The following is a 17,498-nucleotide window of genomic DNA, read 5'->3' on the forward strand; positions in this document are numbered from 1 at the left end:
GCAAGAGTGAACTCTGTGTTTCACGTACTCACAAGTGTAAACCTTTTTTTGCCCCACCCTTTATGTTAGTTATATATATTTATATGTATATATGAATCAGCACTGGCAACAATGAGACTGTTTTGATGAAAGCAAATTATGAAATCAAGAGTTATAGGTAATAACTATAATCTTACATCCATCACAGCAGACAATTTGTGTCTGTGTTTTATTTTGCCTGCACAAGGTGCAGAAAATCCTCAGGTAAACAAATAAGTAATTTCAAATAGCTAACAATTTGTTATGGTACTTATAATCACATGATTTTCTTCAATTAAAATAAGTCAGAAGTTTTAAGGAAGAGCAGGAATTTTTGTTTTAAAATAGAATCACTAACAATATCTAACAACTACTCATGTTCCTTAATAATTAAGGATTAGTTGTTAAGTATTCAATTTCGGGAGATTTGACAAATAGACTTCGTAAATAATTTGAATCCTGACTCCCTTACTTACTTCAGAACCTAAGGCAGATAGCTAAATCTTAGTCTTACTTTCCTCAAGTGTCAAGTGGTTATAAAACTGCCTCTATTTTATAGGTATATGGGTAAATAAGACAGTGTACATAAAGCACCTAGCATAGTGTCTGGCCCACTTAATAAATGCTATTATTGCCCTGGCCAATGTGGCTCAGTTGGTTGGGCATCGTTCCATGCACCAAAAGGTTGCCAGTTCTATTCCCGGTCAGGGAACATGTCCAGGTTGTGGGTTTGATCCCTGGTTGGGGAGCATACAGGAGGAAACCAATCAATATTTCTCTCACATCAATGTTCTCTCTCTCTCTCTCTCTCTCTGCCTTCCTTTCTCTCTAAAAATCTATAAAAACATATTTTAAAAAATAAATTAAATCTTATTGAAGATTTGAATGATCAAAAGTACTTTTCAAATGTGTCTTGTAACATTTTAATATGCTCCATCATGTCCCATTTAAATTCTTTCCGGATATCTCAGCACTTTTCTCTTTCAGATAATCAGTTTCAAAAAAACCTACTTTATTTTGTATGGTGAGTCCATATTTTAAGATGATGCTTTATTCCTGGTCTTTTATCTGCAGTCGTAAAGTAACATTGCAACCTTGTGATGCCAAGTGAAGATTGTACGGCACATTTCTAACCAGGTAAGAGCCAACCCAAACCTAAAGTGAGCAATGAAATGATCTATAATGCTGTATTATCATGATGCAACATGCAGTACTGTAACTGCACAGCTGACTGATATGCTGCCCCAAATGTGGGCACCAGAGAACTTGCCTGTCTTTTAATGAACACCAGCACATGTGTTGTAACATTAATACCAGTTAACATTCATTGGATGCTTACTAGGGGCTAGGCACTGCTTTAAGACCTTGACATGTATTAGCTCATTTAATCTTCACTTAATCATTTGAATGATTATTATAGTTTATATGAGAAGATGACTGATTTTCAAAATATGACTAGTAAAGAGATGCACCCTATCTCATAAAAATCCCTTTACAAAAGTTCAAATGAACATGTGCATACACATGCTCCCATGCACGTGCATGTGTCCATGTGCTCACGGAGTGAACTTGATAGCACCAATTAAGATGGTATCTAACTTAAGTATGTATGTATTGTTCTTTATTACACTTTATTTAAAATATGTTTTATTGACTTTAGAGAGAGAGGAAGGGAGAAGGAGAGAGAGAGAAACATTGATAATCTGCCTCCTGTACATACCCTACTGGGGATCGCACCTGAAACCTGGGCATGTTACCCTGACGGGGAATCGAACCAGCGACCTCTTGGTGCATGGGTGAATACTCATCCACTGAGCCACACCAGTCAGGCATACTTGAAAATATTTATCAAAAAATGAAATATGAATTAAATGCTTATAGCCTTCCTGAAGTGCATTGGAGTTCTCTGTAACAATTTGAAAACCAGAGCATTAAACCCATCACTCATTTACACTGGAGTGTGATAGAGCCAAATCAGATCCTTTTCTCAACACACAGGTTTTAGAACAAGGGAGAAGGAAGTATGAGCTTTTTAATTTTAATTCATTTTTCATAAACGCAGAAACCTTATTAGGCAACTATTATGTTCCTGCAGTGTTAATATATTATCTATAACCCCCATGACACCCTTGCCTAGTAGCCACCATCATCCTGACTTTACAGAAGAGGAAACTGAGGACCCGAGATATTAATTTGTTTACCTAGGGGCACACACCTGGAAAATGGCAGATAGGTCCCACACTCTGATCTGTTCGACTCCAAATCCTTCCCACCACACCAGACTGCCTCCTATCTAGCCTACCCATTTTATAAATGAGGACAAGAAGAATGAACCAGGTAGGTAGCTTGCTTCTAGAAACAGCTAGTTAGTGGCAAGGCTGTACTGGAATTCAGGAGCACCGGGTTTCATTAGGTAAGCTCCATCCGATGGCCCAGTGGGAGGATGCTCTGCGCAACCACAGCTACTGGGGGCCAGAAAATCGTTACTTCACTTCTAGGCTGGAAGGCACCTCAGTATATAACTCCTCCTCTCTCCCAACCTCTACAATAATGTAAGTTTTATTTATTTTTTATTTTTTTTAAAATATATTTTATTGATTTTTACAGGGAGGAAGGGAGAGGGATAGAGAGCTAGAAACGTCGATGAGAGAGAAACATCGACCAGCTGCCTCCTGCACACCCCCCACTGGGGATGTGCCCGCAACCAAGGTATATGCCCTTGAACGGAATCGAACCCGGGACCTTCCAGTCCGCAGGCCAACGCTCTATCCACTGAGCCAAACCGGTTTCAGCAATAATGTAAGTTTTAGATGACAGTCTAAAACATGGCACAATATGACATGTGAAAATTGCCAAGAGTCATAACTAATATTTATGGCACTTCTTGGTGCCAGAACCTTGGATTCATCTCATTTAAATCTCAACACAATCCTATGAGATAGCCTAATTATGAACATTTTACACATGAGGAAATGGAGGTTGTTTCTGGGAGACCCCAGTCTAGTAAGAATTCACACCAGGCATTCTGACCCAGAATCACTATTCCCAGAGCTAAAAATATTTGGAGTTCAGCATAGGGTTGGCTTGGGTGTGGATGCAGGATCTCAGCACAGAAATTCAAGACACACAGCATTCTCGAGAAGTCAGAGAAGTCACAACAACCAGATTTCCTAAGAACATTATCTAATGAGGGGATAGCCTCTGATTGCCTCTCTGCACTCCCTGAGCCTGGGCTTGGGTGAGAAAGCCTGAAAGCAGCCAGTGGCAACTGTCCTGTCACTGTCTTCGGCTTTCCCAGAACTCCACACCAACGCAGCATTAAAATTCTAAAAGGCAACAACTCGCAAAGGCCATACACCACCACTGCCGCCAGCACCACTGCTACCGCAGGTGGGGAGTGCATTTCAGAGGCTGCGGGCCAAGAGCACAAGTCATTGTTTTCTTCAAGAATCTCTCTAAGCAACCTGAAGGAAAGCTCTCTTTCAGTGGCCACCGCAGTCTGAGTAGTGACTGTGTCATAAATAGGATATGGCATTTTGGAATGTCTTGAAAGCTATTTCCTTTTGTTCAACTAATTTAATTTACCAAATGCTCCTGGGAAAAGGAGGGGGGGGGGGGAGGGGGGGGGGGGGGGAACGACCAAAATGCTGACTCCACATTTCCTGAAAAATCAACATTTTCTTTTTAAACTGCTCTCAATGAGATTACATCTGATCGCTGTCTGCTGGCTCCCTTAAACCCTGCCTCTGTCAAAATCCTGCCCCGGCAGGTGTGAGAAAGAATAGAAGCCGAACTTGAGCGAATACCCACATCTGTTTTTGGAAAAAGGGAACAGAAGCAGCACAGAAGGAAGTAAAAGAGATAATTGCTGGCTTGAACTGCAATACATTTTACTTGTGGGCAGAGGGCCAGCTTACAGCAGGCGGAATATGCAGGCCCATCTTATTGGAATTCAGGGGTGGGCCTCGGTTCTTGTCCGGAGACAGCTGTAAACCAGCAGCCCATAGCATCCCAATCAGGCGGCGAGTTTTGTCAAGGAGTGCTGATATGTACAGAAGCAGCTTTGTCTGCTTCCACCGCACCCCTGCCTGGTGAAATGACAGTCAATCTCTGATTCCAGATGACAAGAACTGGATAAAAACTTAAAACAAATGGCGACCTTTCAAAAGATTAATTTGTTTACCAACAAAATGTTCCCTCTATGTCATCTGAGATGGGGGTGACCTTCACTTTCCCATATCTAGGCTGAAAGGATGCTGACTATAGTCATCTGTTAAGTTAACTCCATCTCAGCAATTATTCCCTTTTTTATTTTTAGTGACAAGAAGGGTTTATTAATTCGCTCTGCTTCTTGTTATGGTTTATAAATGCAACAAGCTCGTTCTGAATTACTGCAGTGTAACATCAATTTGTTTAAATCTAATTCTGCTATCGTTGCCAAATTATGTTGTGACTGTAATTGTGGCCATATGCATGGGCTTAAAACACAATCATGTTTTGAAATAGCCCTTCTTGCCCACCCCCTCCCTCTTTGCCCCCGCCCCTTACTTCTGATGCTTCTAATCATCTGACATTAACACAATTGCCTTGCTTTCCATTACTTTATCATTTCAGAAATGAATGTGCTTTCAGTGAGAGAGATTGCAATGTACACCCCACGTGAAACAGTAAAGAATGGAACTATGATTTGTGAAGTGTGGTTGCTACCCAACTAAGTTAGGGAAAAACACTGCATAACGTATGACTCATAAAATCTAGAAATCATAATAGTATTAAATCCAACCTCATGAATAAATAAAAGATTCTAAGTTTACATTGCATTATATATTTATTTATTTGGAAAGTGGGACCAAAGAACTAGTATAATTCTACAGCAACTCACATCTTGCCAAAAAGAAAAATGTTTTTACGATTCTTTTCTAGGTCATAACAGTTATAATCAGAGTTATTTGCGCAGCAATTCAAAGCAATGTTTTGTTTGGCTATTTTGTTATGCATTCATAATCGTTCTTTTAAAATTCATGTTAACAGATACATGTTTCAAATCTTTTAAGAAACCCCTTTTTATTTTAAAAAGTAAATCAAAGTCAAATTTTCTGTAGATCTTTTAATGTGTTGCATTGGAATGTCTAGCTGGAACTAAACGTCAGTCAGTACAGTTTCCGAGGTTTCTTCTGGTCTCCCCATGTCTACAAGGCCCTTCTCACAAACCTGACAGAGGGATTACCATCATCATCATCATTATTACGCACATTTAAGGTATTGGAAAAATCATCAGTAAGTTTCACTTTTAATATTTTGTTGTAAACTGATTGTACTAATAGAGTTCATATAGGCAGTTTTTTTGGGGGGGAAAGGGGGGTTGTACGCGTGTGTCTGGGGTATATGTGTTTTTAATGCATTAAAATCTTTACACCAGCCTCTTATTATCAGGAAGGATATACCTCTTCACAAAATGAAGAAAATACCAGTTTCTAAGAACTGATCATGTAAATTAGCAACATATTCAAGTTTGCTCCGTCAAAAAAATGCCTGAGATTATTTACAGGCTTTTGACAAGCTGTTTAAGTTTCAAAAGTAAGGAAACACATGGCCCTCGGCAGCCAAATAATAATCCCCTTTGAGTGTTTGGAGTAGTTCTAAAAAGCGATTAGCCTTGATGCTGCTTTTCTAATTAACTATACATCACAACACTAGACGCATTGCTTCAGTTTGGTAAGTGCTTTCAAAAACAGTCTTATGAGAGGTAAATCACAACTGTATTTATTCCCAAGTGCTCTGCATGGTTGTTTAAAACAAACACCTGAATATTTCTTTCACAGGGCCTTTTGCACTATGCTTCCGTTTTATAAATCCAAAATGAAAATACTATTTTTAGTTAGTACCATCATATATATATATATATATATTAACATAAAAATATAGGGTCAACTGTTTTGATTGAAATACTAATAGTCAATTTGAGTAAAATGTACCTAATGTATATACATGTTAAAGCTCTCTGGTGTAAATTTTATAAACTCCAGTTTCATGAAAAAGGGGGATTTTTAATGCATCAAATGAGCATGCGTTATCTATATGTCAGACAAGGCAAAGAGCTTCCCCATATCCTCTGCGTTCAACATACATGGGCACAGTAGCCAAGGCTCTTAGCCTAGTTTGGAATTAGAAAAAACACATAATAAAGGACTAAGATTCTACCCCAAATTTTGATATAATTTTGAATTCCTATTTATGTCTTCACTAAAATTCATTAAAGCAAAGCATAATCCTCTCTAAATCTGGAATTATGCCTTTTTAAACCTCAATACTCATCAGGAAAAGTTTGCTTGAGATGCCGCAGTTGCCTTGGGCTACAAAGCCTCAGCGCTCCACCAGCTAAGCCAATATTAATTTTAGATTGAAGGGGGGAAAACCAACAACAACAAAAGGGAAATCTGCTTCTGTCTCCACAGCCACAGAAATAATATTTTTATTTCAAGGGTTTTGGGCTCATGGGAGCAGATAAAAACTCTTTCACATTATTCACAGTGACATTTTAAATAAAGTTTCAGCAGGAATAAAAATACCTAACTTTCTTGTTATTTCTGAGGCTATACAAGTATTTCTATGATATGATAAAGTGCTCTTAAACCAAACCTGTTAGACTAACATAAAGCATATATAAAGAAACTAAAAAATATATTACACGGTTACATGAATGAAGTAGGCAGTTGAAAATGGCTATGCAGGATGTTTGGAAGATTAAGATGCTGTTATAATGGTTAGAAGTGGTTTTGCAATTCCAAAATTGCAAATTCTAAAATTAATCAGTTTTTAGTTTTGATTTGACCAAATACATTAAGAGCTTCTGAGAGAAGCCAAAGGTTAAAACTGTACTTAATAATGTATAGATGTCACCTCTATACTTGTTTTTAGTGTCAAAATAATCTCAAATAAAACAATTTTCCAATTAAATGAAGCATTACTCTTCTTTCTCCTACGAAAACCTCACAACACAGAAAAAGCCCAATCCTTGCTTCCCCACTCACCAGAAAACCAATGCAAACATAGGCACAGACTCTGAGAGCCCTGATGCAGCCCACATGTGATTGCTTTCCCCTTTCATCATTTTGCCGACCTGAAGAAATATCCCTGCTGGCTTCAGGTTTAGAATGATTTTCTTAAATTATGTGTATTGCGTCAGTATACACCATTGAAGCTGATACCATCCTGTTGTTTCCTTCTGAACTAAACCTATTATCAAAGAAATAAAATATTTAAAATTTCTCTACTAATTCTCTTTGTTGTTAAATTCGCTCCTCCTTGTTAAAAATTACGGTACTAGATTATTTAGGACCATCGAACAAAATAGAGAAATTTGAATGAGTAGCCAATGAATCTTTTCAAAACAGGTTCACATGTTTTAATCATTTCTAATTATAAACAGAATGAAAGCCGCTCCATTAAATTCTAAGAACAAAGGGATCAAAATCTTTACTTAAAATCTACATTATATCTTACACTACTAATGTATGCCTTTTTATTCTTAAAAAGATTAAGAGCTCATGAAAACAACTGATTACTTACACATGCTTTTCTCTGATTAATACTTGGCAAACTGATTCCATAGTTCTCATGGACGGCAGCTCTGTGGCGGAGGTTTTCAGGATCCTGCATGATTTTTACATTCAACCCTATCTTTCGCTGAAACAAAGAAACCATGAAACTTTCATGCCGGATAAACAAAAATGCTTACTAATATCTTATATCCTCAAAGGAGTATAAAGTTCTTTGAAAAGAATTATTTTAATGTAGTTTTCACTGGGAAAAAAATACATATTTGGGTCTTTTATTTCTGCTGTTAATTGTTCTCATTTATTCACAGAAAAGGAACCTTCTGCAGATTTCCCTCTATGTATCCTATTGCTCATACAAATACATCTTCAGACAGCATTCATTTTTTTCACAAAGAATGTAGACGCCAACCAAGGTGGGACAAAGGACTAGAATACCTGGTCTCGGTTTGTTTTTAGCTTTCCAGGTCAAGGCTTTTGCCAATGAAATCTATACTACAAACACACAGGTAGAGGGCTCCCTTGGTCTGTTTATATGGCACTTTCCTCAAGGGACAGTTACAGGTAAATCTCAGTTTGGACTTGGTACATTTACCACAACAAATTTATTTACTCCTTCACAGAGATATTGCTATTTATAGGAAAAATGCATGCTCTCATTAGAAAAAAAAAAAAGCATATCATTTGAAGCACATGTTCCTCATTTTATATAATTCAAATGAGTTACAGCAGAGATGTTTAAATAGTAACCAGCAGTGTAGGCAGCGCAGTGGTGGTGGGAAGGGGCACGGAGAGGTGTCCTGAGACGTGGGTTCCAGTTTTGCTCTCTCCTGGACTGCCTGCATATGACCTTGGGTAAGTCACTTTCCCGCTTTGGAAGCCACTTTCTTTATTTTCAAAATGTGACAGACTTGATGGTCTCTTGAAGAACTATTCACCCTCCTCAATCCTCCCCTTTTCTCCCCCCCCCCCCCCCACCCCCACACACAACCCTCTCTTGCTTTGGCATTCTATGACTTGATGCTAAAAGGTAAGTTGACACTTAAGAAATATGTTATTACCAACAGTTTCTGAAGTCTTGTGACTTTCTTATTGTGGTACAATTCATATACTATAAACGTTCCTTTAAAAGTGTGTAATTCAGTGGCTTTTAGCATATTCACAAAGTTGTATAACCTTTATCTATCACCCCTCTTTATTATTATTACTAGAGGCCCGGTGCACAAAATTCGTACATGGGGGGGGGGGTGTCCCTCAGCCCAGCCTGCACCCTCTCCAATCTGGGACCCCTCGAGGGATGTCCGACTGCCCATTTAGGCCCAATCCAGGTAGGATCGGACCTAAACAGGCAGTCGGACATCCTTCTCACAATCCAGGACTGCTGGCTCCCAACCACTCACCTGCCTGCCTTCTTGATTGCCCCTAACTGCTTCTGCCTGCCAGCCTGATGACCCCCTAACCACTCCCCTGACAGCCTGATTGATGCCTAACTGCTCCCCTGTCAGCCTGTTTGCCCCTAAGTGCCCTCCCCTGCAGGCCTGGTCACCCCTAACAGCCCTCCCCTGCAGGCCTGGTCCCGCCCCAACTGCTCTCCCCTGCAGGCCTGGGTCCCCCCCAACTGCCCTTCTCTGTAGGCCCGGTTGCCCCCAACTTCCCTCCTCTGCCAGCCTGGTCACCCCTAACTGCCCTCCTCTGCAGGCTTGATCACCCCCAACTGCCCTTCCTTGCATGCCTGGTCCCTCCCAACTGCCCTCCCCTGCTGGCCAGATCGCCCCCAACTGCCCTCCCTTACAGACCTGGTCCCTCCCAACTGCCCTCCCCTGCTGGCCATCTTGTGGTGGCCATCTTGTGTCCACATGGGGGCAGTCATCTTTGACCACATGGGGACAGCTATATTGTGTGTTGGAGTGATGGTCAATTTGTATATTATTCTTTTATTAGATAGGACTAGTGGCCCGGTGCACGGATTTGTGCACATTGAAAGGAAATTAATTAGAAGGTGGCCAGCGGGGTGGTACTGGGCAAGATGGGCCAGACACGCCCTAGAGCCAACCTCCCATGGTCCCTGCCTGGCCAGCTGCACCTGGGGTGGTGCCGTGGCTAGAAGGGCGTCTGCAGAGTGAGCGGGGTTCCTCTGGCAGGTGGGGTCCCTTGGCCTGGCCTGTGGGGATCGGGCTGAAACTGGCTCTCCGACATCCCCCATGGGGTCCCGGAGTGCGAGAGGGCACTCTGCAAAGTTGTTGTTGTACAGGGTGTGGAACACAAATGCAAGTGTCCAGTAAACCAGATTTGGGGCCAATAGTGCCCCAGCAACAACATAACCCATGGCCAAAGGTGGAATCACACAGCCCCATGAGGAATCAGGCTCCCTCCTCTCTGGTTTCGGGGTGTGTCACCCGAGAACCGCTGCTGCCAAGTCACTGCAGCTGGGCAGCTCCTGCATTGAGTGTCTGCCCCCTGGTGGTCAGTGTGTGTCATAGCTACCAGTGGGACAGACACTTAGCATATTAGCCTTTTATATATAGAGATTATTTTTTATCCTCATCTGAGAATATGCTTGTTGATTTTAGAGAGTGTGGAAGGGGGAGAGAGAAAGAGAGAAACAACAATGTGAGAGAGAAACATCATCAGTTGCCTCCTATATGCACTCCAACCGGGAATTGAGCCCACAACTGGGGTCATGTGCCCTGACCGGGAATCAAACTTGCCACCTTTTGGTGTATAGGATGACCCTCCAAACAACTTGTGACAGCCAGTCATGGCAACCAAAACCCCTCTTTAATTCCGTAACATTTTCATCACCGAAAAAAGAAACCTCAAACCCATTATCAATCACTCCCCAGCACCTCCCTATCCCAGCCCCTGGCAACTACCAATCTATTTTCTGCCTCTTCGATGTGTCCCATTCTGGACATTCCATATGAATTGTAAATATGTGGTCTATAACGTTTAAAAGGAGGCATTGTAAGGGATTAAAACACCTGATTTTCTATCAATTGAGTGTCTTTGTTCTGAGGGATATGACGCAATTACTAAAATGGTTGTAGGAACCAGATTAGTTCAATGGGCTATGTCTAAGGTCGAAGTGAAGGGGAAGACTGCAAAAATATCTACAGAATGTATGCTGTCTAATTACTTCTTAATACAGGCGCCAAACCTTCCTTTTATTTTTCTAATAGCAGTTCTTAAGCCAAATAACTGTACTTAACTGCCCACTTTATTTAACCCATGCAGGGACGCAGGTTGCAAACCACACCTATCTATTCCCTTCTCCTTGAAGTACATGTGGTCACAAAAGTAATCTTGTGCCTAACAGCTGTAAGGGGGTTTCCTTCTGTGGCTAACCCACACTCACGGCACTATTCCGGGTGTCTGCATGGAAGCTGGCTGTCTCTTTCGTTTAAATTAATACCTGAACATAATTTGTTTCTTCTTAATTAAACTTTCAGAATAATTTTCATTCTAAAATGAAATTGGTAATGTCCTAAAGGATCAGGACATTACCAATATGTGTTAAATTGTTTTGGATGTGGTTTCTACAATTAGGGTGTTTTTAAAATGTGTATTCTGGATATAACTGATGGGAATAGCTTCATCTGTCAGGACTAAGCTTTGCTAGAACTTTTTAATCCTGGAATCATTGACTAGTGGGCCATTGTAATTTTCTTAGTTTTATTATGGTCCTTCAACTTTCTGTGGCTATGGGACTGATGTAAGAAAGAAATGATCAAATATCAAATTATTATTAAAACTGGCATTAAAATCAGTTGTTTTCTGCCCAATTTTACATTTCTGTGGCCCTGGCACAGATAGTTCTGATAAGAAATCAAAATATAAGCAGAAACCCAACAAAAATAATAGGTTGCAATATCAATTCTTTATTAGTTGGCTTCTAAAGCCATGGGAAATGTCCTTTAAATGATTAACATTCTAATATTTACTATTTTGGCACCAAAGCATGTGTATACCAAAATAATATGCAGCCCACATGATTTAATTTTCCTTCACAAACATACAAATGAGCCTACATTTAAATAAAATTAACGTATCAAATGGTTTCACTGAAGATTACTACCACATTCGTTCATAATCTGAATTTGTCTTACAATTTTATAAGTTACATCTATAGAGATGTGTTGCAAAATACTTATCAGCATAAGCTGCCTTATCAGACCCAGATTTTCCTAGAAAAAACAATTATAGATTTAAACACAAAATTAATCAATCCATTAAGCAGGAAAGCATGCTCTGGAAGGTGATCGTTTTTTACCAACAATAAAATAAGTATCAGAAATAATTTCAGATATTTTTCTTAAATTGGTCAAGAAAAGACACCAATTTACTTCACCTATCTTGAGTCACTAAATAATCCATACTTTATTCTCCCCTTTGATAGTAATTACAAGCAGATATATCAAATGTGACTCTCATTTAGACTTTGGTTTGTAAGAACAAAAGTTATTATCAGAGCCAATTACTGTTTTACCTACATGGCTGCACAGAAGCAGGGAGCTCAATTTTCATCTCATCAGTGATTTTGTGTTTTTTATTTTATTACTATGCCCACAAAGCTATATAAGAAAGAAATAGCTTATGCTATTATAACTAGGGTTTGAGCATAAGAGGCTAAGGTTTCTTTTAGGAGAAGTTCTGAATTAAAAACACTAGGCAGCATGTAATGCCAGCTCCCCAGACATGGGCAGACCATAAAATGACATACATCTGAGCAGGAGATCCCACACAGAGTAATCAAAATTGAAATGCTTCACAAACAAAGTTGAGACAGGCTATTTACTAAGTTACAGTATTATCAGCATAACATTATTCTCACCAGTGTTTGCTACAAGTAATGCCTTCTAAAGTGTATATTGCTTAATATCATAGTCCCGCTGGTTAAAGACATTTGCTGTTTAATCTCAAAATCATAAAAAAAAGAGAAAAAGAATCCAGCTTCCTTTAACATTCTGCTTCTTTCAACCATTATTATTTTTAATGGAAGTACAAAGGACACCAAGTCTGGTTCAAGCCATATGTTCTAGATTTATTTGTAAAACTGGGTAATAATACCTGCCTTCACAGAGCTGTCTGTGAGGTTTAAATGACTAATGTATGTTAGGTATCTTGCAAATTATAAAGTACTACTCAGGAGTCAACCTGCAAGGGGTTTCTACTCATCAAAAAATAACTGCAATAGATCTAAACACTTCAAATATATAAAAATCCACAAGTTCTTAATACAATTTCCCCATCTCCCCTGGAAATTTAATAAAATTAAAAGTTAATCTTAACCTTGATAAATAAAAGAATCAAACATCTATCCTGCTTTTCCTGTGCCGCAGTCTTTTCGCATCAAGGGTTCAGGAATCTGGAGAAGGGGCTGACACATAAATGGATAGAGACTAAACAAGAAATATAAATTTGGAAGGCACTGGGGGAGCCAGATAGATACCCTTCTCTAGTGGAATGGGCTCCCTGAATGTCCAGACCCACGGCTTTTTATTTACACATTTTTCCCTTTAGCAAAGCAGAAACACATATCAAAGGTAAGGTTTGGTAAACAATACAGGATTATCAGGTTAGGGGAATTGCCCTCAGCTGTTTGGCCAGCAGCAGGGCTGAATATCAAAGCCCATCAGCCTTTTGAGGACTTTTCGAATTTATTATGACCTGCTGGACTTAGCCTCCAGCATTCCTGAAAAATCTATATTTAAGATTCACCAAAGAGTTATAACGAAAAGTTCTTCATAGAAACTAATAAATGCAGAAGGAAAGATATAATAGTAAAATCACCCCTTTGCAATCCCTAATGAAATAATGTATTTAGGTAAATGTCAATGGTTGCTCATACCATTAAAGCGAAATGTGGAAGAGAACCTTTATAAAGCAAGGGTGGGGGAACGTCCAGCCTGTGGGCCATATAAGGCCCTTGAAATCATTTGGTCTGGCCCTGCCAAGGCATTAGGTATGAATTAAATGTTTGACCAAATACAGCAGGCTAATTTTTAAGTTGGTGATTTTGTATGGCCCTCAAATGATGTTATAAATATCCAAATGGCCCTGGGCAGAAAAAAGGTTCCCCACCCCTGTTATAAAGGGCAGTGGAGCTGGTGATACCTGGACTCACTGATCTATCTCAGCATCATGAAAAGAGAAAAAAGAATTTGCCTCTAGAAATGCTCTAAATGGAAGGACATATCACCACCTAGTAGGTATCCTGCCAAAAGGATGTTTCCTGAATTTGATCAAGCTTCTAGATAAAACTAGTTGATAAGAATTACTAGGGACAGAGAAACATGTAAAATGACACCACAAGACTACAATCAACCAAATTGAGACTGTGGGAAAAACCTATATGACAACTCCCTGGTTTCTTCAACCAATAAATGACACTGACACTTTTTTAAATGAGGAAAACTGTTATAGATAAAATGAGATACAACTGCAATGTGTGGACCTTGTTTACATCCTGATTCCAACAACAGTAGGAAGACAAACAGGGAAAATTGAATGTGGGCTGGAAATTATACCATATTAATGCATTGTTTAATTTATTAGGTGTGATAATATTTTTAAGTCTTTATCTAAAGTATGTAAGGGTAAAATGATATGATGCCTGGGATTTGCTTTAAAAGACTTCAACAGAAAGAATAGAGGGAATAGGACAACCAAGATGGCGGCATAGAAAAACACCTGAACTTGCTGCCGCGCACAACCACATTAAAACTACAACTAAAAGACAAAATGAATATCATCCAGAACCACGGGAAGGCTGGCTGAGTGGAAATTCTACAACTAGAAGGAAAGAGAAAAGCACATTGAGTCCGGTAGGAGGTGGAGAGGTGTGGAAGTGTGGAGGTATGGAGGCACGCGGAAATGGGCTGGCAACTGGGTACACTGTTGTCTTTTTCAATCGGGAGGGAGATACAAGCTCCCGACTGCTCTGAACTCCAGTTCCGGGCGAGACTCTGGGGACCCAGACTCATATGGAGAGAAACTGGACTGTCTGGCAGCAGGCCGGAATGTGAGGGCGGCTTTCTCTTAGAGGTACTTGCAGCAATCATTGCTCCTGCACGGTGCCGCGGGACACAGAGACCTGGGGGCCTCTTGGGGCAGGGCTGACGGGCAGCGATTGCTGTTTGCTCCACCCTGGTGATTCCCTGAGACCCCGCCCCACCCAATTTACAACCCCACCCAAGCTGTGTGCAGAGGCTTTTGCATATGAATGGCCTGGCCCTTTGCAATCACACAACTGCAGCTGGGTCAGAGAGCCCCAGAGCTTCCAAAAGAATACCCAAGGCTCCACAGCAGCTTGCATTGCTTCATAGCTGTGCCTCACCTGGGCACCTCCAAACCCCAAATGAAGAGGAGGAATCTGCAGATCTCTCTGTAGCTCTTACTGGGTGGCCTCAAGCAGTGGCTGACTTTGCTCCTCCTTGGAAATCCAAGAGCCAGTGTACCCAGTGGTCAGAGTGAGACCATCCAGATCCCAACTCTTCACATCCATAAGAGACACACTCAGGGGGCAGACTCAGTGAGCACCAAGCCCCACGAAAGCAAGTCCTGCCCCATAAGGGTGTCTCCAGCACAGAAGTTCTCCCATCGTAGACACAACTGGTCCTCGCAGCCAATTGGCCTGGTGGTCCATTCCTCCCAGTGATACCAACAGCAACCAAGGCTTAACTACAAGACTGTGCACACAGCCCACAAAGGGGTGTACCAAGAGTGTCCACCTCAGGTAATTAGGGAAGCTAAGCCACTGGGCCCTATAGGACACCTAGCACACAAAGCCACTCTATCAACACAGGGAAGCAGCCAAAATGTGGAGACAAAGAAATAGGTCACAAATGAAAGAAATGAAAGAAAGCAAACTACTGGATATAGAGTTCAAAACCATGGTTATAAGGTTTTTCAAGAATCTTCTAGAAACCTCCAAGAAATGTAGTGAAACCCTCAAGGATATGAAAAAGGACCCATTTGAAATTAAGCATACACTGACTGAAATAAAGAATAATATACAGAGATCCAACAGCAGACTAGAGGATCCCAAGAATCAAGTCAAAGATTTAAAATATGAAGAAGCAAAAAAACACCCAACCAGAAAAGAAAAAAGAATCCAAAAATATGAAGATAGTGCAAGGAGCTTCTGGGATAACTTCAAGCAAACCAACATCCAAATTATAGAGGTGCCAGAAGAAGAGAGAGAGCAAGATATTGAAAACCTATTTGAAGAAATAATGACCAAAAACTTCCCCCACCTGGTGAAAGAAATAGACTTACAAGTCCAGGAAGCGCAGAGAACCCTGAACAAAAGGAATCCAAAGAGGACCAGACCAACACACATCATAATTAAAATGCCAAGAGCAAAAGACAAAGAGAGAATCTTAAAAGCAGCAAGAGAAAAACAGTTAGTTACCAACAAGGGAGTACCCATATGACTGTTAGCTGATTTCTCAACAGAAACTATGCAGGCCAGAAGGGAGTGGCAAGAAATAGTTAAAGTGATGAGTAGCAAGAACCTACAACCAAGATTACTATACCCAGCAAAGCTATCATTTAGAATTGAAGGTCAAGTAAAAAGCTTCACAGATAAGAAAAAGCTAAAGGAGTTCATCACTGCCAAACCAGTATTATATGAAATGCTGAAGGATATTCTTTAAGAAGAGGAAGAAGAAGCAAAAGGTAAAGATAAAAATTATGAACAACAAAGTGACAACAAATACATATCTATCAACAAGGGAATCTAAAAATCAAGTGAATAAAAAATATGATGAACAGAATAAACTGGTGAATATAATAGAACCAGGGGCATAGAGAGGGAGTGGACTGACAATTTTTTTGGGGGAAAGAGATGTGGGGATGCGGGAAGAGACTGGACAAAAATCGTACATCTATGGATGAGGACAGTGGTGGGGGGTAAGTGCAGGGGGTGGGAACCGGGTGGAGGGGAGCTATGGAGGGGAAAAAGAGGAACAACTGTAATAATCTGAACAACAAAGATTTATTTAAAAGAAAAGAATAGAGGGAATAGATTAAATAAGAGTGGTTAAAAAAAAAAAGAATGGTAAAATTATGGTAAGCACTAAAGCTGGTAATGGTTACATGTATTTCATTATACTTTTTTGGTCCATTCAAAAGTAAATTTTCTTAAACAGTACATTTGAAATTAAAGTATAATTCAAATGCAATTATTCATTATTTTATTATCATTTGTACTCTAACATTTTATGCTCTATGATATCCCCTTCCACCTCCCTGCTGGGCTAGGAGGATCAACAATCATGGCATCACTTAACTCCAAGCTGCTGTTAAATAGTCCAGCGGCTGCCCAACTGCCTAGATTGACAAAACCTTGAGACTTAACTACTGCTCTTCAGATGTGCCCATCCTATGTTCTGATTCCTATAGGAGTTGAATTGGAGAATAAGAGAAAGATTGGGGACAGAGCTAACATTTATTCAGCTTCCATTTTGTGCCAGGTACCATAATAGGTGAGCATTGTCATAATCCACGTGATTTATTTTAGTCCTTAAAATGACAAGAGGGAGTAGGTATTATCACTACCAATGAGGGTAACTGGTTAAGGGACTTCTCAAGGTTGCACAACTGAAACAGGGAGTCAGGATTCAATTTATGTCTCTGACTCCAAAGCCTCTTTCTATCACAACACTCTGCCACATTATAAAGAAATGTTAGTGAACCCAATCTTGATTCAACTTCTGTCTGTCAGATCCCTTACTCTCTCTAATCCCCACAGGCACTGCTTTGGTCCATGCCCTCATTATTATGTAGACCTCTGTAATGGCTCCTAAATTGGGTCCAACCTCTGCATGACCGCCAGAGTGACTGAACCTCTGATCACTAATTGATATATTGCCTCTCACCTCTTTAAAATCCTCTAATAGTTTCCCTTATGGTGGCATGATC

At 40.1% G+C, this 17,498-nt stretch overlaps 1 protein-coding gene across 2 annotated transcripts in view; it reads right to left on the minus strand.

Annotated features, from left to right (window-relative positions):
* Positions 1-17,498, minus strand: part of IQCH (IQ motif containing H) — a 219,378-nt gene that overhangs the window by 164,103 nt on the left and 37,777 nt on the right. For both annotated transcript variants that reach the window (XM_054716102.1, XM_028141857.2), the window contains exon 5: positions 7,588-7,704. In XM_054716102.1, coding sequence (XP_054572077.1) covers positions 7,588-7,704 — 117 coding nt within the window. The remainder of the gene's footprint in view (positions 1-7,587; positions 7,705-17,498) is intronic.

This window comes from Eptesicus fuscus, chromosome 5 (genome assembly GCF_027574615.1).
Source record: "Eptesicus fuscus isolate TK198812 chromosome 5, DD_ASM_mEF_20220401, whole genome shotgun sequence".
NCBI lineage: Eukaryota > Metazoa > Chordata > Mammalia > Chiroptera > Vespertilionidae > Eptesicus > Eptesicus fuscus.